Raw genomic sequence first — 25,354 nt, forward strand, 5'->3', positions numbered from 1 at the left:
AAAAAATAGAATGTAAAAAATTCTGAGTAGAAGTTCTATAATGCAACGAATGGTTGAAATCTGAGTGGAAGTTTGGGTTAATTTCACGTTGTACCCTTTAATTAGACCCGAACTCTCACTTTAGTTCCTAAACTTTATAATGGGACGCTTTAGTCCCTTAATTATAAAACTTGTCCATTTCAGTCCCTAAAGTATAAAATTTGCCCCCATTTTTCCTCTAAAGTATACTCACCTAGGCATAAAATCTGTCTCACTTCCTTATTGATGTTATTTAAGTGAGATAAATTTTATAGTTTATGGACTAAAGAGTCTTATTTTAAAGTTTAAGGACCAAAGTGGGAATTTGACTACAGTTGCAGGGTGCAGAATGGAATTAGCCCTAGAAGTTTTATAATGAGATTTTTGTGTAAAAAGAACCAAAACAGATGATGAAATTCATTATGCTTTTAACTTAAAAGAGGGTATCTAACTACTAAACATTTGGACCAAAACATGGATTGCATAATATATACTTAATATCATGCTATGAAAAAACTAACACTTTATTATAGATATCTTAAAGGTCCAGCAATAGGATCAACAACAATAATGGAAAAAAGAACCAAAAAAGTACTACTGCAGTTTTTTTTTTTTTTTTTTTTGGGGGTAAGAGAGAAGCTTCAGCCATGAATGCAGACCAAAAAGGGGACCGCAAATTCCTCCAAAATAGATTGATAGTGCTTGATTCCATAATTATAAGATGTTGTCTTGGACCCGAAAACATAAGGTGTTTGCTGCCATACTTCCTTCAAGGTTCATGAAAACCAGTTGAAATCTGTGGAGACAAGGGCAGATTATGCTGCAATCCTGAATTGTTCTTTCTCCTTTTGAGATTGACATCGCCCCTGAATAATCCATGGAAAAAAGTTAGCTAAGTCGTTTAACTCTATATTCACATCCATTATCTGTCCCCAAAAAAAAAAGAAAAAAAGAAACTTTTATATACACATCAAAGAAAAGTCAATGACCACACTTTCTAATATGAAAAGTCTGGATGTAAGTTAAGACATGTTTCCGAAATCATAAGTCGTTTATAGAGCTTTTTACGGATTGCTCATGAACACACAATCCTCATATAAGCAGTGAAATTCGAATATATGATCTATTCTTATAAATTGCCCATCAATGCACTGCCCTCACATTAGCAGTGTAATTCAAACATACGACTTCTTACGAGTAACTGTTCCGTTCTTGCCAACTAAACTAACACAAGTTGGCTCTAAGATGAATTCTTTTTTTTAAACCAATCCATATGGATTGTGGGTAAGGGAAACCCATTTTTAGACATGATAAACCAAATGGGGTAACGTATATGGTACGATAAAATGTTATCCTCTTTGTTAACATTCTTTAGTAATAACATGTAGTAATAGAAATCATAATAAGTACTTGTACCCGTTTATTTTGTCATAGAATAAATGTATGCAATGAATCAATATTGCAGCTCATTCAACTTTTTGTGTTTAGTTATTTTTTTTGATAGGCAAATGAAAAGAGAAAATGTGTCCGATTATTTGTTACAGAAGCACCGATAAAAATCTACACACAAACATAAAATATATTTCTGTTACAGAAACATATAGATATGCAATAGACATAGTCAATGTTAATAAATTGCCAAAAAAGGGAAAATTTCATTCAAATTTCTTGCCTAAACAGCAAAACAACAATCATACCACTCATTTGTGTTAGCTCAGAATATTACCTGTTTAAACCGCTGTCAAGAGAATTAACCAGATTAGGCTTGGTCTTCAATTGTTCTTGTACCTGCAACGACAAGAAGAAAAGTTTAAGTTTCCAGTTTCTAGGGAAGATAACTTTTGAAAGTCTACCCACATACGTATATTTTATGGCAAAAAAAAAAGAGAAGAAATTACATAAAAATTGAGTACCAACCTTTGCAGCAAATAAGGCAATGATACCAAGCAGCTGGAGGATTTTGTGGATTTTGACTTGCAAGGACCTGAAGAGGCTCTATCTCTAGGTCAGGAATGCCTTGGATATTGGGCCAATCTGCTCCAGAAACATTTTGGCATTCTTTGATCAGTTCTGGACACCCTTCAATTAGCAAATGGCGAAGGGATGCTGAAAAACCTTCCGCAGGCAATGAATGAAGTTCAGGGCAGTTCTCGATGTTTACATCGGTCAGGGATGTAAGGTTCTGGAATGCCTCCTCGGGACCAAGTGACGTAAGACCGGAGTTTGAGCTAATAATCAAACACTTGAGTGTCGCGGGTAGCTCTTTATCTGGAAATCTCACAAGATTGGGGCAGCCCCGAACGGAAAGTAGCTCGAGGGAAGTCATGCCTTCAAATGGTACTGAAGCTGCTGTTTCATCTGACAAGGATGTTAAGTCATTGCATCTGCTTATGTACAACGTCTTGAGTCCAGGAAGATGTGGCCACTTGGGAAATGATGTTAAGTTTGAGATGTTTGAGATCACCAACGAATACAAAGACCCGGTATCAGGAATTGCCCTCACCAACGTTGGATCATCACAGGCATCAATCGCTAGGTGTTGAAGGCGTTGCGAAAATTCTGGGGTAGGCAGTTTGGTAAGCAGTGGGCAGCCACTTACTTCCAGTTTCTGTGGTGCAAATACCTCTGGCAAACAAGGCAATTTGGGACAGTCTATGACTTTCAGTTCCAAGAGTTTAATGAAGGAAGGCTGGCGTACATGATGGACTGGTTGGCCATGGTTATTGACGGAACCCAAAATGACCGTGTGCTCATTGAAATCCTCCAGAACAAGATTGTGCATGAGCTTCAAAAACATCACTGAGGGGATCAACGGAAGGGCCTTTAACGAATTACATTTTTTTATTTTCATGGCCCCAAGGTTGAGAAATATTTTGGGCGTGTCTCTGAGCTTTGGGCAGTTGCTGATCTTTAGCCTGTGGAGAAAATGGTATGGTGCATCCATCCATTCCTCCAACTCAAGATTCCCCTTGAGGCTGAGGCTCTGAAGGCGTGATAGTTGGCCAAGAGAAAGGACTCTGCAATTTATGCAATGATTTAAGGTCAAGGAAGTAAGATTTTTTACCTGCCCGTCTCTTATCCAAGCTGGGAATCGAGCACCCTGATAGTGTATGACTTGGATCTCCTTAATGTCCGGATGAGGCTGAAGATCTTCAATGATATTTTCATCTAGTGCTGCATTCTCTGGACTACCATTCCTATTATTACTCCATTCAAATACAACCTTCACAAGATCTTCTTTATCTTTCAAATTTGCCTCTCCAGCATTGGCTGCATTTTCGAGCTCCTTAATGTGCAATGCTCCTTTCAGATGAAGCATCCCCTTCAGTTCATTAATTCCTTTTCCAGCTTCACGGCTAACAGGGAATGCATGCAAATTTTGTAGGCCAGTAATGCTCCCGATTCCTGGTGGCAAGGTACGTAGCTTGTACCAGAAGATGTCATCGAGCTCAAGATGCTGTAAATTGGTTAGCTTTCCAAGGTCTTTTGGTAGTTCAAAAAGCCAAAGGCATGACAAAAGTTTTAAAGTTTCCAAATTGATGAGGTTGCAAACTGAGTTGGGAAGCCTTCTGATTTCTGTTTTCGACAGGTCCAGGTAGTGCAACAACTTCAGCTCACCAACTGATTCAGGCAGTTCAAGCATGATGCTTGAGCTTAAATCTAAGATTCTTATGTACTTCAAAGATTGGAATATGCTGTCAAGGGCCTGGCCAAAGTTTTTCTGATGGTCACTGGGTGATAGAAGTGTCCGCAACTTCTGAGATTTCTCCATAATTCCCATGATGGGCTGCTCAGCAGCACTACACAGCAGTGAGATATGCCGAGCTTTTTCATAGAAGTTGCAGGGGTCATTATCCTTGATTTGATAGCAGTAGGGGCCTGAAACCGACTCTGCCAAATTATGAAGAAGATCATGCATCCTGAAAGTCTCCTGATTATCAACTTTTGAGAGTTGAAAGAATGACCTTCTCAGCAGCTCATCAAAATATTCTTCCCCAATATCTTCTATCGAGTATTGTCCTCTTGGAAGGATGAAAGATGCTGCTTTCCATACTTTAATCAGATCCATCTTATGGAAGACGTATGCCTTTGGATAGATGCAAGTGTATGCAAAACACCGTTTTAGATGAGCAGGCAGATGATTATAACTCAAACTTAAAGCAGGCAAAATCTGTGGCTTCCTTGCATCATTATGTTTCTCTGCTTCCCAAATCTCATGTTTTTGGATATTTCTCCATTTCCTTGCACCATCGATCCCTCGCAAGAGGCTTGCCATGACCTTTATGGCCAATGGTAAACCTTTACATTTTCGGACGATATCCTTACCAATCTCCTCTGTTTCTTCAGTCCTCTTGGCGCCCCCTGGACCAAATGCAATTTTTTCAAAAAGAAACTGACACTGATCTTCCGGCAATAGTTCCAGGAAATGAGGAGGCAGCGTCCCCATGAGATTTGCGACGTGGCTGCTACGACTGGTAACCACTACTCTAGATCCCTTTCCCCCATGTTTCAGGAGCTTTTGAAGATCACTCCAATCAAAACTCTCCGGCCACACATCATCTAGAATGAGTAGGTACGGCTTTCCCTTCAAGAATTCAAGAAGGCGAGACTCTAATTGGACATTCGACAATGAACTGATGTCATTATATTTGATCTCAGTGTGGTATTCTATCATGTCTTTCAGGACTTTTGTGTAGTTGAAGACATCTGTGACACATACCCACATCCTAAACTCGAAATGGTTTTTGACTCTCTCGTCATTGTACACAAGCTGACCAAGAGTTGTCTTGCCTACACCTCCCATACCAATGATGGGAGCCACAGAAACATCACCTTGTCTGTCAGATTCCTCTGATAGCAAGAGATTGATCATCCTGTCTTTGTCATCGTCTCTGCCAACAACATCAGATTCAGCGACTATAAAGCCTGTGTTTCTACTCACAGACGGCCTTGTCGATGATGCTCCAGAATCAATTGCATGCGCATCGAGTTGGAAATTCTGTTTCTCTCTCCCAATTTTTTCGAGCCTGAGTAAAACTTTTTTAATTTCTTGTGCAACGTTCAGTTTCATGAACAGCTGACTTGCACTGAATGGGAGATGAACGTTCCTCGCCTGCTGCTGCCGCTGCCAAAGCAAGGCTTCAGTCTGGAAGCTTTCCAGTATGTCCTCTGCATCAAACAGAACCTCTTTCAGCTTCCCGAGCCAATCTCGAATTGGTGGAGAATCCAGCTGCAATTCCTCTGCATGCTCAAGCACCGCTAGAATAGCTGTCAGCTGGCTGGACAGGTCCCGAATATCTTCCTCTACTCCTTGGTGCAAATGGAACTTCCCCGCTAACAGGGAACTGACTAAATCAAAAACCTTTTTAGCAACAGGAGACACGACGGCTGATAAAATTGCTGCTTCCATTCCTGTCATTGTTTCAGAATGTTGCTGAAAAACAAACCAAGTCCACCGACTCACAAATCTAAAGAAAGAGAGGGGGACAAAAAGAAAAAAGGAATAGGCTTTGTTCAATGACGAGCTACAAAGGGAACTATTAGCTTTACAAAGGGAACTCTTCTCTTTTTTTTTTTTTTTTTGGGTCAAGGGCGATGAAGATGAAGATTGGGTGATGAATGTAAAAGGGTAGGTAGCTAGGAGGATTAACAAGACAGGTTACTTATGAAGTATTGAAGTGGATCAAGGAAATATATCTAGCTAGGAAGAATAGGAGTTAGAGTTATGAGAAGAAAGTGTAAATAGATAAGATGAGATGATAGTTCCAGTTCCACCTTAGCAGGTCACTTGTTCTTACGTCAGTCATAGCCAAATATCCAATGAATATCGAAGAGATTCCAATTACGTCTATTCATTGACTGACTTCATCTTAAAACAACCAGAGATTCGAGAAGCAAACGCAAATAATTTCAAAACACACGGAGTCATTTTAGCAATTTAAAAACTCAAATAATTACAGTAGTGATCAAGATATAAACGTTTATGATTAAATATACTTCAGCCCCTTGTAGTTTAATGCTTTTTTCCTTTCTTTTTTTTTTTTTATTTATAACGTTTATGATTTCAAAAATTATATGTAATCTCTATGTTTTAGACCAAAGTCTCGGACTGACAGAAATAATCTTCAATTTATTTCTTTTGACACGGGCGTAGTTTGAACATTTCTACTGGCTATTTCACCAGCTTGACACTTTCAATTCAAAGCACAAGAAAATTACCAATCAGGGATGGAGCCATGTTTTAATGAGACTGCGTCAGCTTTGGAAAACTTTTTAAATACTAATAAATAGTTTTCACAATTTCTTGTCACAATTGTCCCCCCCCCCCCCCCCCCCCCCCCCCCCCCCCCCCCCCCAATTCTAGAAAATACACTTGTCCTTGGGAAGATTAAAGCAAAAACTTTGAATGAAAACATATAATTTTACATCGAATTTCTCTTCGCTTGATAATCGACATGATTTAGTGGTACAATAGAGTATTTCCACTTGGTAGTAGGTCCTAGCTCCGCTACTACTATGGATCCATACAAACACTTACAATCCTTAGCACGCCTCGTTTGATAACACAATTCAGCATTTAAATTTAATAGATTTAAACCTTGACATATTCAGAGGTATTTGATAACAAAAAAATAGAACATCGTAATTAATTAAATGGTTTCGAATTATCTAGGCAAAACTTATCTCAAAAAATAAGTCATAAACTAGTATACACTTCTCACTTAATCTAGAATGTGCTCAAGTGTTTAGGATATCAGTAATTAACAATTTGGAAACTTATTTATTTGTAATGTTTGTTGTTATGCAGAATGGAACGGAGAAAGATATGATGATGATTTTGTTAGCGTGTTTGTACTGAAATCTTAATGATTGGTTGATCCATAGCATGTTTTCGAGAGTTGAAACTTGTGCATACACGGATAGGAAAATTCTTATGAAATCAACGGAAGAAGGATGATCTTTTCCTTAGACGCGCATGCATGCAGGAATTGAAAGCTGTCTGCATCGCCGTTGTAAGCTCAGCCAGAACCAACAACCACATTTTAACGCGGTTTGTGGAATTTCTGCAAGTTGATGAACGAGCCTCCAATGAGATTCGCAGGTCTACAAGAAAGTTCTACGAAAGTGACGACTAACAAGTGACGAGTCTATTTTCTCCGGCTTTTCTAGCTTCAAGTAGAAAAGGTCAAGAATTGGAATGCCTCAAAGTCAAACCCAACCCACGAAGATTCCGTGGACAAATAGCTGCAATGCTCCAAAGTCCGTCCAAAAAAGAGTAAAGCAAGAGCGTTTACTCCAACACAAACTGGTTGCCCTACGCGTCTCAACATTTTCGTAGCCGTTTCTAAGTTTTAACCGTGAATTCCCACAAGCACTACCAGTCCACACCTCATCCTCCGAAGGGTTTGTTTGGATTGTGTTTTATTTCTCCAATTTTATCTGCTTACATCATTATTACAATTTCCAATATACCTTTTTATCTTCTCAATTACCTTTTTATCTCACACACATCACATCACAAAAAGTGCTACAGTAAAAATATTCCAAATAAAACACAATCCAAACAAACCCGAAGGACTTACCTCCCTTGAGGCCATTTCCAATGCAAGCAGCTGCCTTACCTTACTGCATCCAAATTTTTTGGACTTACTCCGCTTGAACTTTACACCCTAAACTTTAATTTTAGATACTTTGTATCCTAAATTCTTAATTAAAGATACTTTGCACCCTAAACTCTCAACCTTGTCTATTTAAATCCAATCACTACTTATGTTTGTCAAATTGACGAGAAAAGGATAATGAAAATTAATGATAATATTGTACCGCTTTATTCTAATTGCGATCTCTAAGCTTTTTTTTTTTTTAACTACTTTTAGCACATTGTTATTGATTTAAGTATATGACTTTAATTTATATTATTGTCAGCAAAATTCATGAGGCAAAAGATGGTGCAAAATTAATGACAATGTGCTGTCTTATTTTTGCTGTGATACTTGGCACCTTTTGACTGTTTTCAGCGTGTTGTCATTGATTTGTTGGATCTTTTATACCGTTAATTTTGCTAATGCTGTCATTGATTGGATTTAAATAGAATAAACTTAAGAATTTAGGGTGCAAAGTTTCCAAAATTGAGAGTTTATGTTGGATAAATAACATAGTAATTGAGTAAATCTACTTGTTAGGAGTTGCTTTCACATTTTTAGTATTTGGTTATTTCTTGTTTGTTAGAATTGTTTAGGAGATTTTCTAGTAGAAGATTATGTTCAGTTGTTAACAAGTATTTTTTGTTTGACATTTGTTCTGAGATATTTATGGTTGATTTGTTATCCTACCTCTATAAAAGGGAAAATTAACGAATAAAAAGTAAAGCCTTTTTTCTTTTTTCTTTTTTTTTTTTTGCATCACTAACTAAACTAAAGTATTGTTTCTTACTTTATACTCTAAATTCCAACAAATTTATATCAAGTTTGAACCTTCGCCTACAGCTCAAGGAGGGACTTAAGTTCCAAATGAGGATAATGATGTCCACCCATTTTTTAAAACTTAGAATCGATTATTCAAGTGCCAGAGGGTCAATTATTAGGATTGTTAGAATCTTTCCCGCTATTAGATTTGAAAAAAAAAATTATTCAAATCATGCATCTATAGTTAAAATAAAAAAAAAAAATGTCACAGAGTCAAACAGATATGCTTCTCGTTTGATTTGAAAATTTTTTTTAAAAAAAAAACTATAAAATGAAAGTGAATAAATTGACATGATCACATTAAAAAAAAAATATATCTTTGTTACGCAAACCGACGTCGGATTAGACAAATATCAACTATGCCCTTTATAAATTAGGTTGATTGAGGTTCTAAAGTAATTGATTCAGCAATTTGTTCAATGAAATCGTCATCTTATCATGTTAGGTGGGTGCAAATTGGACGCAAGTACTCGTTGACAAAACGTAATTTGTTTATGTTATTTCAAATGGGAGCCAGGAAAGAAAGCTTGACCTAATACAAATATGACCGGTTCTTAATGATAATAATTAATTATATGACATCCATTATAAATAAGCGGTGACCAGTTCTTAATAACAGTTTAGTATGGAAAGCGTCTAAAATTGAAGTTTATGGTGCAAAGCGACAAAGAGATATAAAGTTCAGAGGTGCAAAATAGAGTTAGTCCAAAATTTGTTAACAAGTTTGCTGAAAACTTAAGGGGTCAAGATGGCTTCCTTTGCACAATAATGGCTTCCTCTCTCCCCTTCTTTTTAACTTTTGCTAGTTTTTTTTTTTTGTTCTTTTTATCAATTGCTATTATTTGTTCCTCCCCGTGTCTTACCAGTATTTACAACACTATTGTTTGGATTGTAAATTATTTGAGATATTTTTACTGTAACATATTTTGTGATGTGATGTATGTGAGATGTTCAGAAGTATTTACTGTAACATTTACTTCTGAAGATCCAAACAAGTACATTAATAACAATCCTCGAAGTATTAATAAAAATATATTTTCCACTTTTCCAAAACTAATCCTACAATCTTTCTGTGAGGATCTTCAGAAACAATTGTTTTATTATAAATTTATAGGAATAATTTCTTTCATCTTGTCCAGGACGTGATCAATACAAGTTCATATTTCTGAACGGAACTACCGAGGGTGATGTGATGTAACACAAGAACACGGAGAGGGATGGTAATTTTCTTTCATGACACTAATTGCATGGCCTGATGATTGCTCCCTGGACAAGAAGCCCATTTTTCCAGTGTCCTCCATGTTCCCACAGATCAAAGCAGACCTCACCATGGTCTCCATCGCTCGCCCGAAAGCTGCCCAGATTGAGCTCTATCCACTCTCCTCTTGGCTTCTCCAACAGACTCACTTTTCGTTCTTGAACTTCTCCGCCTGGAAGAGATAGTCTCAAGGTGATAGGAAGTTCCCAGCCATCAGCGCCCTTTGTCAACTTCACCACGTACACAACTTCATACATAGCACCTTTTGAGAGATCAGACATCTTGAATTTTCCCCTCACATCCAACCAGCAGATGTGACTCAGTTTGACAACTTCAATGTTGTCGTCGCTGCATGAATTAATAATTATGCGTTACAAAGTGGAGTATTAATTAGGATTTCTCCTTTTTCCTAATTCTGATAGATAGCATTTAAGTATCCATATATTATGTACTGGCATCAGCTTCCGTTCAGATGTATAATTGCTTGAATTGTATAAATTAGATGGGTCTAGTCTATATATCATAGTGTAAGATGAGAATCCAGATTTTTTTTTTTGTTGCAAATAAAGGAGTTTTGAATGATCAAATCATGGTGTCAATTTTTACTGTCAAAGGGGGTTTTGAGGTGTGAAATTAGATCAAGCATTTTGATTAGTAGGTTATGTACCTTGTTTCCTTGAAGCATTTCCAGTCCCAGTGTTCCTGGTGTCCCCAAGTTACGTACAAGGATCTTGGGTACACCATGAAGCAATAATTTCCGGACTTCTCATCAACCCATCTTTTCTGCAACAAACAACCCACGGCCGAAACCATTATATCGTCTGTCTTTATTTATTTGTTTGGTTCTTTTCAAATGTAATAGTACTATCACAGATACGCATGCATCTCTCCCATAAGTGATAAATATACACACCAGAGGAAAAAAAAAATTGCAGTTAAGAGGAATTTTTGGACTGACGAAGCACAAGAGAGAAGAAGATGATAAAAATCACGTAAGCTAAGAAATGATAGGCGAGAAATAATTAAATTGAGTGAAGAGGGAAACCTTCTTTTTGTGGTCCAAAAATTCTTCCTTTTTGTTTTCGCGAATTTTGCCGCCTGCTGCCATCGTATCGCAAGTGAATCAGCTGCGGATTCTTTCCGGCTGTTGTTGCTTGTGTTTCGTGATACACACAAACCCTCAAAAAAATGCAGGCCCTTTTCTGTCAGCTGCTTGTGTTTCTTCCTTGAGGGTTGGTTTGTATTAATAATACAGAAAAATGTAGAAACCTTCAAGAACGAAGATTCTTTCGTGGTCGACGGACACAGACGTTATCATACAGGGAAACTAAACTTTAGTAAGTAACGCGCTTGAGTCTTGCTCTCAAACTGTCAAAACACATTATTGTCGTACAGGAAACGATAAGCTCCGTTTGGGACGCGCTTGAGCCTTGGGAGTCAGATGTCAGTCTATTTATAGTGGGGTAGTCTGGATCCGGAGCGTCTCTAATTAATTAATTCTGTCCAGTTTTTTACAATTTTTAGTTAGACAAATTTTCTTGCCCCCTTCCATTGATTATAAGAAAACTTCCGCCCTATCATGAACGTAATTCAACAAAACTTGGATGTCATATCGTCTACTTTTCGCAAACAAAAAGCCATTTGAATGCAGTGACTACATCTACTTCTTTAGAACAGAAGAGATGGCCAGTCAGCTAAGACAGCTTAATTTTAGATCAAATACCCATATGGCATCCCAATTTTCTTTGATAAGAATGAGGTGATGAACATGAATTTTAAGAAACTACATATGAATCTCTGAAAGTTGTTTCGTTGCGAAAAGTAAATTCTGGAATGTCAATTATCAACAGAAATCCACGTCCAGTGGAATATGTGTAATCTACTTATATCAGCCTATGGTGAAACTAGAACAGGATAAAAAAAAAATGAAAGCGATAAAGGTACCATATGGTTGATTTCCCTCCCCTGCAGCCTGTCCAGACCAGAGTATAAGCAGAATATAAAGCTGCTGTAAAGGCTGGCCCTGATGAATCATCCATTTTTTCATATATATGTAAACCTTTTTACACTTAGTTTTACCTATATTTCTCTGTTAATCTTCTCTATTGCCGCAGGCCCAAAAATAGACTTTGGGTAGAAATATTTGAATATTTGTTGAAGGCAACTTTAGGACGGACTACAATGCATAGATACTCGTTCATGCAAGCAAGGGAAACAAAACTAGCAGTGGTTGAATTCCACCCCCCTTATTTGGAGCCTATCACCAACCATCCAAACGATTTCGAGTCATGAAGCTAATCCAAGTAGTTACACATGCAGTGGCTATTTATAGGCTAGTGCTCGAGTCTACTCTTTGCCATCTGAATGAAAAAGAATAGGGACTAGTTGGGAAAGCCTATAGACATCAAAATAAATGCCAACTCGATATATATATATATATATATATATATATATAGTCAGGCTCTAAGAGAGTGAAGTTGTTTCCTAGTTCTGTCAACTCCTCAGAATTAAAACAGCTACGTTATGGGGAAACCAAAAACAAGAGGCAAGGTGAGACATCTCTGAATCGATGCTGGGAGTAAGCTTGGGACTAATATGTAAATTACAGAGATTTAAGTCATGAGAAAGAGAGAGAGAGAGAGAGCTAGTTCTTGGGTATATTCACTCCAACGATTTTTGCTGGAGTTATGCGGAGAAGGTTTCCTGGCTTACCAGGTACAGCACCTTTAACCATCACAATTCTAAGCTCATTATCGATCTTGATAATTTTCAGCTTCCTTATCTTTCTCTTGGTACCTCCCATTCTTCCAGGCATTTTCTTTCCCTTGTATACCCGTCCAGGAGTTGTTCCAGCACCAATTGATCCAAGTGCCCTATGACTCTTCGATCCGTGTGCCATTTGGCCTCTCTTGAAGTTGTGTCTCTTGATTCCACCTAGTAGCCAAATTTAAAATGCTCAAGTCAAGAGTCACGTCCCACAACATGACTAAACGCAGATAGCAAACTTAAAACAGAAGCGCCAAGAATGACACCAATAACAAATAGGGAAGCACAAGAATGATAAGAATGAACTAAACACTGCAAACATTTTTCATCTGGATAGCAATGAATTGCAAAATCCTTGGCCAGAAGGACCATACTTGTTTATAACATTCTAAGGACAACTAAAATTTGTCCTACAACAAAATAGTGTGTTATGCTGATGTGGAGAAACACTAAACCTTGGCTATGTGAAACATGAGACAACCATTCCCTAAAATTTGTTATAAATGATGAATATTAGCAATGAAACAGAGGAATTTGTTTTCAATGTGATCACATTAATAGCGACAACCAAATTACAGGTAAACTAAATGGAGTATTATGGAAATCCAGCTGGTGTTAGATTGTCATAAACAGATTATATCAGCTTATCCGCACATTATTGTGATGTAATAAGAAGTTAAAAGTTACCAGCTGCCATAATGGGTTAAACCCACATAAACTTGATTTTTCGTTGATATGTTCCATGAAGAACAAAAAAAAGGGGAAAAGTCTTCTGCCAATGGTGTCAAGTTCCCTTTTTTTAAACTAATCAACCCCCCAAGAATCTTTGATGCCAAGCTACCAGGTACAAAATGAGTATCAAACAGATTTTAAAGGAAAACAACAAAAGAAGAAGAAACAATTTTCTCACGACTTCCACTTAACAATAACATTAATATGTGTGTATACTGTGCATTGTGATAAACTATAAACTGAGGCAGATCAGGCAAGCTGACAAAACATAAGCACAACCACAATTGTAGCTAAGGCAAAATGCAATCTGACAACAATTCCAAAAAAATCAGGGTCCTTAAGAAACTAATCATATCAATCTGAAACCTTGAGAAGCCAGATGTTGAAGGTCTTATACATAGGCCTTATACATTTAACATCCTTTTCTTCCTTTCCTTATCAATGCCCCTTGTACTTGGTTTGTCCATTCTTCACATAGTAATCCTCATGTTTATGAGTATAGAAGTCTCATCCTCCATAATCCATGTCTATCCCAAACATATGGACTTAGTGTGCTTCCCGCAAGGTAAACTTAAGATTGCTTATTTTCCACTAATAAAAAATGACTCGTACCAAATTGAAGCACGTCACTTACTCAAATACCACAAAGGTAAAGCATGATACTGCATATTATTAAAAGCTGGCAGAAATTTTATTCACTAATGAAATAATGGACACAATAAAATGACAACCAAGAGCAAGCACCCAAAAAAAAAAAAAAAGCAACGATTTGAGATTTAATTTAATTACACTGAACTTCCAAAGTTATAAACTTGGCTGCATTCACCTCACCAAGTGCTAATGTGCTGATGTACACATATATGGACCAGAAAATAGTGTGTCATTATCCTTTTATTGAGGTTTAATCTGCCAGGAATTAGTAATGTGACAAAAGACGACCAATCAAGATAAAACTTTTAGAACTTTAAAAATAATGCTAGCATCTAACTGAACATCGAAAGGAATTAATCTCAGTTGGAATCCTTCCAAACCCATTCTGTCCATTAAACTATAACCAGTGTGTGTATTTTACCCCTTCTTATCAGGGCTTTTGCGAGACAATGGCATCGAATTAAATATCCCTATAACAAGCCAATTAACTAATTGGGATACTTCCCAGGTCCCAACCCTTCTCAGCATGAGTGGTAAAAAACCAAAACTCTTTGCTTGTCATACGTTCATAAAGTGCAGGAAAATGAAGCACCATTTTTGCTAAAGTAGTAGACAACCACCAAGCTAATGTCCCTCAAATATCAATTATCTGTATGACAAGCTATAGGTTTCGTTGTTTCTCCTCTCCTGAGAATAATTCTTGTGATTTCCAACCAAAGCATTTTATCAAATCAAGAAGAAGCTTAATTCAAGCAAACACATTGGATAATTACCTTGGAATCCTTTGCCAATAGTGGTCCCAGAAACATCCACCAAATCCCCTTCCTTGAACAATTCATCAAGCACAAGGCGTTGATTGGGCTCAAACCCCTCCACACTCTGCAGCCTAAACTCCTGCAAATGCCTCAACGGAATAATCCCAGATTTTTCAAGATGTCCCATCTCGGGCTTAGTCAATTTCCTATCCCGCACGCGGCGATAGCCCACCTGAACAGCATTGTATCCATCAGTCGCCTCAGTTTTCACCTGAGTAACAATGTTCCCCTCCCTGAACCCAATTACAGTCACAGGCACAACAGTTCCTGACTCCTCGAAACACGACATCATGCCGAGCTTTGTCCCCATCACGCCGATGCCGGCTTCCATGGAGGACGTGATGAGGGGGAGTGGAGCTGAATGGGATGAAGGGAGAGAAAGGGATGACGAAGATGATGATTTAGAAATGGGAGCTTTGTAAAGTGGGATGAAAGAAGAGCGGAGAGTGAAGGAGAGTGGGGCATTGGGGGTTCCATGGGAGCTGGGATTGGGGGGCTTGAGGGTGAGGGAGGAGAAGGAGGAAGAGAGGGAAGAGATGGCGGGCATGGCTGAGGAAGACGGTGGTGGGAAGGGAAGAGGTACGAATTCTAGTGCTTTGAGTTCTCTTATCCAGTCGGAAATGGGACTGCGGTAGTGACTAGTGAGGGAGTTTTATCTTTTTTAATTTATTTTGTTTTATGGGATCAACTAAACTATTTCACACGTTTTTTTTTAAATAATTGTTGGAGTAATTAATTATTTAAGGCAATAATTCACATGATAAATTGAGCATAAAATAAAACTTATAGCCTTAAATGAATGAAAATGTAGAACTATTGTTACTTTTTATATTTAAATTACTCACAATTGTATAATTTCTTAATAAATAAAAAAAATCGTGCTAAAACACAGGCAAAATTCTAGTTAATTATTTAAGGCTATAATTCACATGATAAATTGAGCATCAACTAAGTGGTGGAATTTTGTTATCAACATAATCATATTTGAAGTTTTTGGAAACCTAATAGTAGTAATTAGTGCATTTTTTGAGAAATGATTTCTTGGGAGGGATTTTCAAAAGAACTAAAGAAGGAATAGATCTAATTGTTGATTAAACACTTTAAATTGGTTATGTTATTGCAATAGATATTTATTGATCATCATGCAATAATAATTGAACTATCTATAATACATACATACATATATATATATACACAAACCATACAGCTTAGTGTCACTAGTAGAGTTACAACTCATCAACAATCATACTCTTTAGGTATTTATTCAGCAGAATACAGATTGGAAAGAAATCCAGGAATTGTTGGGCGTCGATAGCAGAGGTATCTATCTATCTTCATGCAGATTCATGTTTACTGCACTTTGTTAACATTCCTGCAGATTCCATCTTTATTTTTCACCACTCAAACCAAATTTCCTGCAAACAAGCAATAACAAGGCGAACAGAGGACTTCAAGCTGGAGCCACAATGAGAGCTCCTGTTCTTGCAACACATCATCCTGCTTCAATCAATGGCCTAAGCAAAAGACATGAAATCCTCAAGAATCCATGGAGGTTCTATAGAAAACTATAAGTCCAGGTATTAGTTTCTTAATTATCAAATCTAAATTTAAAGCACCGTGTGTTCATGTAAAAGCAAATTCGTGTTCATGATCTCGTACCTTTAAAGCATGTCAAACTCTGGGAACAAGAAGCGAAGACTGGTGCTGGAGATGGACGGACTTCATCAATTTCCAAGTAAGGGATGTTCATGATCTTTGGCCAATCTGGGCCTCTGCCCTTCTCATTTTTGCTGACTTTTTCTGTCAGCAAGGGGGAATCTCGGATACGTAGGTGCTGGAGAGATGAGGGAAATCCCTGTGCAGGAAATGACTGAAGCTTTGGGCAATCCACAATGCAAACATCTGCCAGTGAAGTAAGGTCTTTTAAGGTATCAGGGGGCCCGAGAGATTCAAGACGGATGCATGACTGAATCACTAGAAGTTCAAGCTTGGGAGGCAGCCCTTCTTCTGGAAAATTTGAAAGCTTGGGGCAATCACGAATACACAAGTTCACAAGACGTGGTAAACTTCCTTTGCAAGATTGTTCAGAATCAAAGAGATCTTCCAAATCTTTGCAGGCTGAAATGTAAAGTGATGTGATTTGTACTTCCCATTTTGTCGGAAAGGAAATCAAGTCTGATATGTTGGAAATGCTCAAGGACTGCAAGTAATGCAATGAGACAACAGAATCGCTGGTGATTCCGAATTTGTACTCACTGATGATATTCATTGCCTCCAAAAGTGTGTGGCTGCGGCATCTATCTATTGCAAGCTGTGTCAGAGGCTCTGATGGATCAAAATAGATTGATTCACATTCACCAATCTCTAGTTTGCGGTTCATTGATGCTCTGCAACTGTTGTAATATTTTGCTGGAAGACCATGGATTTTTGGGCAATTTGTAATCATACATCTCCAAATACGAGCCCCCAAGTCGCGAAAATCCACAGAGTAATTGCCTGGGAAACCCTCAAGTACAGGGTTGTCTACAAGCACTAGAGTTCCAGAATATATGGCAGAGAGAGACGGAATTGCCTTCAGAGAATTGCACTTTTTGACCTTCAAAATTCGTAATTTGGGAATGCTTTGGGGCAACTGAATCAGGTCGGGGCAGTTGATAATCTTCAGGGTGTGCAGTAAAGGGCACTCGAGCTGTGCAGGCAACTCCCTCAATTTCTGCATATTCTTAATGCAAATAACTTCAAGATTTTCTTGCCTACCGAGCATGAGAGTTTCAAGGTTCTGGCATCCCTCTAGTATAAGGGTTTTCAGAAGTTGAAGCTTCCCCCTACTTAACCAAGAAGGAGTCCTTTTACCACAATATCTGTGAACTCTGAGCTTTGTGAGACTTGAATGAGGTTCAAGATCTTCCAGAACCTCGGCATCATGTTCATCAGGTGTTTTACCTTTCAATTGTGAAATCTCTCTCTTAGTCTCAGAAGCCCATTCTAACTCTAGAACTTGGACTCTTGGTTTGTTTTTCAAGTTTGCCTCGGCCGCGCGTTCTGCTTTATTGAGCTCCATTATATGCAGTGATCCTTCAAGGTCATTCATGCCCTTTAATTGTTCAATTCCAAAACCTTTCTTGGCTTCACCAACACAGAACTTGTGGAGATTTTGAAGAGAAGTCAGTCTACCAATGTTTGGTGGCTGCCTAAGGCACCTGTATTTCCAGAATGCCTCCTCAATCTCAAGATGCCTCAAGTTGATCAAGCGACTGAGGCCCTTGGGTAATCCTAATAACCAAGGGCAGTCCAAGAGCTTAAGCGTTTGCAGGTTCAGCAAACTGCATAGTTCATTTGGAAGCCACTTGATCTTAGTTCTCGACAAGTTAAGGTAGTGAAGAAGCTTTAACTCTGCAAGTGTTTTTGGCAACTTTGCAACACTACTAGAACTCAGATCTAAAACACGTAGGTATTTCAGAGTCTGGAACATTTTACCAAGTGTCTTGCCAAAGTCTGTTAAGGAATTACGAGACATTGGCATGAGAATGGTACGCAACTTCTTACACTTCATAATGGATTTAGATGCTCCCTCCACTTTTTCACACATTAGCGCAATGTGATGAGTTTTCGGGTCAATGCGACTTGGATTTTCACCTTTCACTATGCAAGAATACTTTCCAGAAACTAATTCTGCCAAATCGTGAAGGTAGTCGTGCATCCTGTACTTCTCTGACTCTGGCTGTTGCTGAAAGAAGGAAAGCTCTTGCAGCCTGTCAAAGCATCTGCGTCCTTTTTCCTCCAGTGTTTCTGCCAACTTACTTGGCTGAACCAGTGAATGAGCCATCCACAATTTGACCAGTTCATCTTTGTCAAACTCATGGCCTTTAGGGAATATGGAGCAAAATGAAAAGCAGCGCTTTAGTTCAGGTGGGAGGTGAAAATAACTTAGTCTAAGGACAAATAGTGTTCTATGCTTCTCATCTCTATATTCCTCTTCTACCTTGGCCAGATCATTATTCAAGATACCCGACCATTTATGACGAGCTTGAGGTCTTAAAAGACATCCTATAACCTCTACAGCCAGAGGTAAACCATCACATTTGCTCACAATTCCATCAGCAATAGCCTTTACATCTTTATTCACTAGGTCTGACTCATCCCCTTTAATTGCATTTCTGGCAAATAATTTCAGACATTCCTCATGGGGCAATTTTCCCAAGGGAATATGGGGGATAGGCACATTCTGCGGACTCAAACCAAACACATTTTCTGATCGACCAGTTACAATCACCCTAGTTCCGTTATGTGCTGTCAATAAGCCTTTCTCCAGCTCTTTCCAATCCTCGAGATTTTCAGTCCAGACATCATCCAAGACAAGTAGAAGTTTAAGTCCTTCCACAGAGTGCTGTAGCTTTGATTCCAGGCTACCTCCAGGTATGTAATCCTTAGCAGGAATTATATTTTCAAAACTTCGGCTCACATTCATTGGACCTTCGCGGTCTGTAACGGAAATCCAGATTTTAACATCGCAGTGCCCAGCCAGCTTACTGTCCTTATCCGCTTTCTTAGCCTTAGCACAAGCATCAATTATCTTGTCAAAAATTGTGCTCATATTAATTGGACCTTCACTGTCTGAAACAGAAATCCAGCTTTTAATATCAAATTCATCCAGCTCACGGTCATGATACACTTGCCGAGCAAGCACTGTTTTCCCTATGCCCCCCATACCTGTAATCGTGGTCACAGAAACCCGACCGTCCACACTGTTGCCACTCGATTTCAACATCTTAATTATTTCACGTTTCTCCTTTACCCTGCCCACAACCTCAAGATCCATAACAGAGCTAATACGAGCTGGACCCCTTTTCTCCTTTTCCTTGCCAACAGAATCTTCTCCGACAAGGTTCAACAAAGCTTTTTTACTATCAAACCTCGAACGAATTGAATCAAACCTTTCCATGATTTCATGTATGCCATGTACTATTGACCTGTTTTTCAACCGAAAAATCCAATCAGGTGCAACAGGGGGGCAGGTATTTACCTGCCGCATTTCATTCCATATCAGCACCTCTGTTGATAGCATGTCTAGAATATTTTCAGCGTCATAAATAGCATCTTTCAACTCTTCAAGGAGATCTGCCACCTTTGACCTTCGGGGAATCTCCTCTGCATCTTCAATAACTTTTTGGATATCCATGAACTTATCCTGCAAGGTTTTGACATCTTTCTCGAATCCAGCAGGAGTAAAAATCTCATCCTGGATCAACAAAGCAAGTTTCTGGACAACTAATTTGAAAATAGGACTTGCTAATGCCGAAATGGGCTCTGCCATCACTCACTTTTTCAACTGAACAAAATGTAAAGGCATAGGAAGAGAGATCCCAGTTTTTCTTGCAAGGATTACCTCTAAATATTATACATTGTCCGGCTTAGTGCAAGATCATAACATGATTGCCTTCTACCGAAGAGATTAGTCACTGTTTGTTCATGCAACATCCTCCCAAGGCCATTGAGTTTGTTCTCTCGCTCATTCTAGCAAAATATGGCTGTAAAGCGAAAAGCACGAGCTTAAATGGCAATGATCCTTCCTGCAAGATTTAGACTTTTGTGTGAGACAAGTAGGAGGCATCTGCTTCAAACTGCTTCATAATCAAGTTCAAACAAGATTCCCAGTAAAACAGAAGTAAATGCCAGGTATATGACATGAACTATCCAAACGATTACCCAAACTTTTCTTGATAATTCAAGGAACTATGAACAAAGTTGCATCAATAATGTTTCTTTTGTCTTTTTTCTGGCACCTGTATTAGTCCCTAGTCAGTAGTCTCCACCCTCAAAATTGGATATTGGCGGAATACTTCTCATAATTCAATTGGAAGAACAAATTTAGTAAGGAAAATGTTAATTGCACTTCACTTTTTGTTAATCATACTCTCATTATAATTTTTATCATACGGTGGTTTCCATGTGCTAGATTATATGATAAAACAAATGATACGAGTGCGATAACAAAAAGTGAAGTGCGGTTAACATTTTCTAATTAGTAATCCTACTATACATGATAGTTTACTAAATTGCCATTGCAAGAATTTTTAGTTCTAATAACCTTAGAAGTAAACTAGAACAATAATCTTAAGTACTATCATATGTTTCATTCTTGACATAAGTTCTTAAAAAAAAGCACTTTAAGCATAGGAAAAAGCACAAAAACCTTTGTCGATAGGAGCCAAAGTAAATATACAGTTAGGGTACTCAGTAAACATCATGCAGGCCAAAAAGTTGAAAATACAACCACTAGGATTTAGTAAATATTTATTGCCTCTTCTTGCATTCAAACACTTCACTTTTCTTAAAAAAAAAAAAAAATTAACACTATTTTAATGAGTACCACCCAATGACGAACCCAGTATTTTAGTTTAAGGGAACGAACCATCAATGATATAATAACAGAAAAATTCTATAGCAAATAAAGCAATGTAGAATGAAGATTCAATAGACTATAATTAGGAATAAGAAAATTTTAAGAAATGAAGACAAAATATAAAGAAAGATGTTCAAAACGGTGGTTGAAGTTTCTTTAATTTGTATGATAGTTGAATTTTTTTTTTTTTTTTTGGTCTTGGATTTCTTGTACAAATTATACAGTGTTACCTTATTTTATATTTTAAAGTTATAATAATCAAAGAAATTAAGAGTTGATTTATTAGAAGAAATTTGGTTAAAAGAAATTTAATATTTTTGTAATTTTTATTAAGAAATAGTATTAATTGTAAGGTGATGTAGATATTAATGGTATACTTTTATAAGAAAACTAAACGTTAGTTTGGTGTAGGACACTTTATCAAAAGAAAATAAATAAAATAACAAAAAAAACTACTAATAATTATGTTTACGGGGAGGGCCAAAGTAATATAATTTTAGTTGACAACTAAAATCATAAAAAGAATTTTAAAATTTTAAAAACTTTGGGAGTACATTCTTAATTAAAGTAAATATATAAGTCAAGTTTTGTAACGTACCTCAAAGCAAAAGTTCAACTTGCAATCCTTCTCAGCTTCTTCCACAATCAATTTTTAAGAAACAAACACCATCATATCCAATTCCTAATTTGTTATTTATTTATCGACTCGGACGACAATCTAATTGCTATACGATGACTACAAGTTGAAAATGTTTAATTCCACAATCTTTTCTTATTTTTTTTTGTCGCAACGATAGGATTCCTATAACCTAAACTAGCCTATTCTAGGGGGAGGGGGAGGGGACTCGATGTGAGTAGAAACTCCATCGAATATGGCCAAAGAAGACCGTCACATATTGTGACAAATTTTTGAGGGAGGCAGGGTTCAAACCCATGACCTCTTTGCATCACCAAACCTTAGAAAGCTTGGGATGACCACCGGACCAAAGGCCAATGACATGAATCTTTTCTTACTCCCAATTTAAAATTATTTATACTAAGTGTTTGCTTGCACAACACATATGACTACTGCAAATATGGGGTTGACTTTTCAACATAAAAGAATCTTTTCACTGTTGGAAAAAGATTAGTAATTTAAGGGACAATCACACTAATTGTCCCTCACATATTGTAAATGTGAAAAATTAGTCTCTCAAATTGAAAATGATCAGTTTTAGTTCCTAACAAATAAAAAAAGATCAATTTTAATCCCTTGGCACTTTTCCAAGCAATTTTTGACCGGAATGTGTCATGCACACATCACCCTTGGCACTTTTCCAAGCAATTTTTGACCGGAATGTATCATGCACACATCACATGCACAATTTTTAAAGGGTAAAAATTGTAGACCACTTTAATGTTGATCAAAAAAATGTGAGGGACCATTACTCATCAACCTCCTTCAACTCTTCCAAACCCTAAATCTAAGCTTCATCACCAATGGCAGAAGCATGAAAAATTTGCTCGGTCAGTAGTTTGAACGGAAGGAAAAAATGCTTGTACAGTTTTGATCCTCCCACGTCTTCTGGTGTTAATTAATTAGAGTTAAATAGATGGCTTTCCTCTTCATACGTGGAAAAGAAGAATTTGGAGGAAAAGAATTGCAACATCTGAGATATAAACAAGAACCCAGAAACCAACGTGAGAGCATCAAGCAAGAATCTTAGACCCCAACCTTTTTTCTAGAAGAAAAAAGGATAAAACAAAAAAAAGGAGACCCCAATTAACTGTTGCCGCTAGCATCCTCCTATAGCTCATCCAATATCCAACAATAGCTTCTGAAGATCTCCCATAGGCCACCAAATATTCAACATCATTAAAAAAAAAAAAAAAAAAAAGTTTCTCAATGTCTCCACAGTTTCGTATGCTTTTAACTCTTTCCCCACATTTGGCAGAACATCCACCATTTCTATTATTATACATTATTGGACAAGGTGAAAATCTATCCATGAAGAGCAACTAAATTTTGAAATAGAAAATAACCATTAAAAGGTAGTACTTGTCACTTGAAGTTTTCAGCATAAATTGTACCAATGAAAGTGTCTGAAGGCCCCCAATTTCAGATCTGAAGATAAGAATCATCCTTGATATAAGACAAAATAGCAGGAAAAAATTAATTAAAAGGGTTAAAAGGAAAATCAAGGTCCCGTTTGGTAAGTGAGTTTTTGGGTGTTTATTTAAAACTTTACTGTAGAAATTTTTAAAAAAAAATTTGAAGTGTGTTTTTTTGAATATTTTGAAGTGTATAGTTTAAAAATTTTAAGAAGTTTTTTGATATTACTGTAGATAAAGCTATTAAAAAACTTATTGCAGACAAACTTAGCAAAAAACTCAAGTGCCAAACAGGGCCCAATATCTAGAGAGGGATGTTTCTTGGATTCACTTCATCTCACTTCAATCTCCTATCCTATTATTCTCCTTGGGTTCAAACTCATTTTTTCTTCCCTCGACCTTCTCTTCATCCCTTCCCGAATCCGAATGGTCTAGAGACAAATACAATTATTGCTTGAAAGTTTTTGATTGCGCATTTGATTTCTTTAGTCAAACTCTTTTTATTTTCATTTAATTGAGAGTCCAAGTTGATCTGAACTTTTGAAGACTTTTTGAATATTATTATTTGCAAAGTGTGATGTGGCTATTTTCTGTTTAAGGGATCTACAATCTAGGTGGTGGACCAAGTTCATGCAAGTATTTGCCTACATTTTTTGGTCAATATTGAAGTGATTTGCCTTTTATACCCTTTAAAAGTCGGGCACGTGACATGCGCGTGACACATTCCGACCAAAAATCGCTCGGAAAAGTGCAAAAGGACTAAAATGGATCTTTTTTTATTTGCTAGAGATTAAAATTGATCATTTTCGTTTTGAGAGACTAAATTTTCATATTTATAATATGTGAGGGACGACTAATCCAATTCTCCCATAATTTAATATCCACTACTTTTTTCCCCTTTAGCTATTAGTAGTAGTTTCAGTAAAGAATTATTATTGCACTTTTATAGCAAGGGAGATGCCAGCTCGGCACTTTTCAGATCAAATCAGCACCTAAAAAACTATAAAAGAAGCATCATACATCGTAAAAACTAACGCAAAACGAGATATTATACAGGATACTGGGAACTTTCAGTTTGCAGATTAAGGAGCAGCTTCAACATTTGCATATGAAAACACAAGGCTGGATTTTCAATCACATGCAATTTGTAAAGCTAACAATTGATCATCATCTGATGCAAGAAAATGTTTTGTACCTTAACTCCGTGGCTCAAATTACAATTCAGCTCCAAAATTATCCAAGACCAGTTCTATAATGCATGAGTTTTTGTGTTTAGAGAGAGAGAGAGAGAGAGAGAGGTAAGGAGTGATTGTCTCTTTCTAGTCTCGATTAATTTGTTGAAGGAAATGAGTTCCGGAGAGAACTGAAAGCCAGGAGCAAGGGGGTTTCTGCTAGAACTTGGTTAGCTGAAATGAAAAAGGAAAGAGGGACAGACAATTAAAGGTGAGAATCAGATGCAAAGAAAGAACATCAAGTCAAGCATTCTCAGTTACCGTATCACTTACTTTTTATGATGTAATGTTACGAGGCAAAGAATAATTAGAAAATGTGTTTAAGAAAAGATTCAAAAGATTTTTTTTCAAATAATATCCAAATAACTTTTAAATTTAATTAGGTATGGTAATGGAGGCAAGTGCTTGCAAAAAAGAAAAAGGGTAAGAAAAAATAGGGCAAGAGTTTTGGGCCGGGGAGAGGGGGGTAGGGGATAAATTATATTATTATCAAATAAATAAATAATGTGACATTTTGTTGTGGTTAAAAGATGTATTTTTTCTTGTCAATTTATTATTTGGTGCTAAAAGAATGACTTTGTTAGTTTAGTTTACTTAATTTTTTTTGTCAAATATTGTATATTGTTTATTAAAAAAAAAACAAAGACTATTGATTTAGATTTCAAATGGTACAAATATTAAAAAAAATGAATTTAAAAGACTTAAATTTTATTACTCCACATAGAATTTTTGGCTAAAAATTAAAAAGCATGGTTATTGCACTGGTATAGGTGTTATACATATATAAGGTCAAATAAAAAATAAAAAATGGCAGCGGCCACCCATGGGTCACCTGAGATGTGGGGCGGTAGGTAGGGAGAATAGGGGATGGGGCGAGAATGGAGAAGAATTTGTAGTACAATAGGGGAAAGGAGAGCACTCTC

General features: G+C 37.1%; 4 protein-coding genes across 5 annotated transcripts; all 4 read right to left on the reverse strand.

Moving 5' to 3' along the window:
* Nucleotides 1-578: 578 nt before the first annotated feature.
* On the reverse strand, nt 579-5,677 carry LOC140035258 (putative disease resistance protein RGA3). The gene is made up of 3 exons (XM_072075468.1): nt 1,936-5,677; nt 1,745-1,806; nt 579-884 (listed from the first exon to the last, which is right to left on the reverse strand). Exons 1-2 carry the CDS (start codon nt 5,435-5,437, stop codon nt 1,778-1,780), a joined length of 3,531 nt encoding a protein of 1,176 aa, XP_071931569.1. The 5' UTR covers nt 5,438-5,677; the 3' UTR covers nt 579-884; nt 1,745-1,777.
* Nucleotides 5,678-9,564: 3,887 nt separating this feature from the next.
* Nucleotides 9,565-11,135, reverse strand: LOC113726990 (protein PHLOEM PROTEIN 2-LIKE A1). The gene is made up of 3 exons (XM_027250934.2): nt 10,787-11,135; nt 10,409-10,524; nt 9,565-10,089 (listed from the first exon to the last, which is right to left on the reverse strand). The coding sequence occupies exons 1-3, from the start codon at nt 10,847-10,849 to the stop codon at nt 9,723-9,725; spliced, it is 546 nt and encodes a 181-aa protein (XP_027106735.1). The 5' UTR covers nt 10,850-11,135; the 3' UTR covers nt 9,565-9,722.
* A 1,164-nt stretch (nt 11,136-12,299) lies between these two features.
* LOC113726989 (large ribosomal subunit protein uL3c-like) lies at nt 12,300-15,339 on the reverse strand. Its single transcript, XM_027250933.2, has 2 exons — nt 14,664-15,339; nt 12,300-12,675 (listed from the first exon to the last, which is right to left on the reverse strand). Exons 1-2 carry the CDS (start codon nt 15,250-15,252, stop codon nt 12,386-12,388), a joined length of 879 nt encoding a protein of 292 aa, XP_027106734.1. The 5' UTR covers nt 15,253-15,339; the 3' UTR covers nt 12,300-12,385.
* Nucleotides 15,340-15,810: 471 nt separating this feature from the next.
* On the reverse strand, nt 15,811-24,587 carry LOC113726988 (putative disease resistance protein RGA4). Of its 2 annotated transcripts, none has more exons than XM_027250929.2 (3): nt 24,395-24,587; nt 16,365-20,275; nt 15,811-16,270 (listed from the first exon to the last, which is right to left on the reverse strand). In XM_027250929.2, the coding sequence occupies exons 2-3, from the start codon at nt 20,017-20,019 to the stop codon at nt 16,242-16,244; spliced, it is 3,684 nt and encodes a 1,227-aa protein (XP_027106730.2). In that variant the 5' UTR covers nt 20,020-20,275; nt 24,395-24,587; the 3' UTR covers nt 15,811-16,241. The 2 variants fall into 2 exon arrangements, with proteins under 2 accessions (XP_027106730.2, XP_027106731.2); XM_027250930.2 differs by having other exon boundaries at nt 15,860-16,219.
* Between the last annotated feature and the right edge of the window lie 767 nt (nt 24,588-25,354).

Source organism: Coffea arabica, chromosome 2c (genome assembly GCF_036785885.1).
Source record: "Coffea arabica cultivar ET-39 chromosome 2c, Coffea Arabica ET-39 HiFi, whole genome shotgun sequence".
In the NCBI taxonomy this organism is placed as follows: Eukaryota; Viridiplantae; Streptophyta; class Magnoliopsida; order Gentianales; family Rubiaceae; genus Coffea; species Coffea arabica.